This window comes from Parus major, unplaced genomic scaffold (assembly GCF_001522545.3).
Source record: "Parus major isolate Abel unplaced genomic scaffold, Parus_major1.1 Scaffold378, whole genome shotgun sequence".
Classification (NCBI taxonomy): domain Eukaryota; kingdom Metazoa; phylum Chordata; class Aves; order Passeriformes; family Paridae; genus Parus; species Parus major.
The window spans coordinates 15311-16359 of record NW_015379299.1 but is presented as its reverse complement, the minus strand read 5'-3'; the positions used below and the strand labels follow the sequence as shown (position 1 = coordinate 16359).

At 63.1% G+C, this 1049-nt stretch overlaps 1 protein-coding gene across 8 annotated transcripts in view; it reads left to right on the top strand.

Moving 5' to 3' along the window:
- The window catches only part of CCM2 (CCM2 scaffold protein), a 14211-nt gene that overhangs the window by 6208 nt on the left and 6954 nt on the right, over nucleotides 1-1049 (top strand). For all 8 annotated transcript variants that reach the window (XM_015616230.3, XM_033511601.1, XM_015616229.3 and 5 more), the window contains exon 4: nucleotides 800-983. In XM_015616230.3, the coding sequence (XP_015471716.1) occupies nucleotides 800-983 (184 nt within the window). The remainder of the gene's footprint in view (nucleotides 1-799; nucleotides 984-1049) is intronic.

Below are 1049 nucleotides of genomic sequence, written 5' to 3'. Positions count from 1 at the left end.
GCAGGGAAAACCCGGGGTTCACAGCGGGGAAAACCTGGGGTTCACAGCAGGGAAAACCCGGGGTTCACAGCAGGGAAAACCTGGGGCTCCCTGCAGGGAAAACCTGGGGCTCCTGCAGGGAAAACCTGGGGTTCACAGCAAGGCAGAACCTGGGGTTCACAGCAGGGAAAACCTGGGGTTCACAGCAGGGAAAACCTGGGGCTCCTGCAGGGAAAACCTGGGGTTCACAGCAGGGAAAACCTGGGGTTCCTGCAGGGAAAACCTGGGGTTCACAGCGGGGAAAACCTGGGGTTCCTGCAGGGAAAACCCGGGGTTCCCTGCAGGCAGAACCTGGGGTTCACAGCAGGGAAAACCCGGGGTTCCCTGCAGGCAGAACCCGGGGTTCACAGCAGGGAAAACCTGGGGCTCCTGCAGGGAAAACCTGGGGTTCACAGCAGGGAAAACCTGGGGTTCACAGCAGGGAAAACCCGGGGTTCACAGCAGGGAAAACCCGGGGTTCACAGCAGGGAAAACCCGGGGTTCCCTGCAGGCAGAACCTGGGGTTCACAGAGCTTCCCCAGGGCCTGGGCAGCTGCTCTGCTCCATCCTGGGCGGAGGGAAAGCGTTTCCCAGAGGTAAAACAGCCCTGCCAGGGCGGCGAGGGGCTGGAGTGGGATTCCCAGGGAAGCCCCAGGTTGGGTGGGTGGGGAGCAGCCTGGGGTGCTGGGAGGTGTCCCTGCCCACAGCACGGAGCTGGATGATCCTAAAGCTCCTTCCAACCACAACCATCCCACGACTGAGCCCACGGGAACTGTTGCAGAGAGCCCACCAGCTCCCGGGGCAGCTGAGCCCGGAGCACGACGCCGTCATCAGCCTCTCCGCCTACAACGTCAAGCTGGTGTGGAGGGACGGCGAGGACCTGATCCTCAGGGTGCCCATCCACGACATCGCCTCCGTGTCCTACATCCGCGACGACTCCGCACACCTGGTGGTGCTCAAGACAGGTGAGCTGTGCCCAGCGGGTTGGGATTGTCCCCCTGGGGCTGGCATGAGCCTGCTGCAGTCCTGGA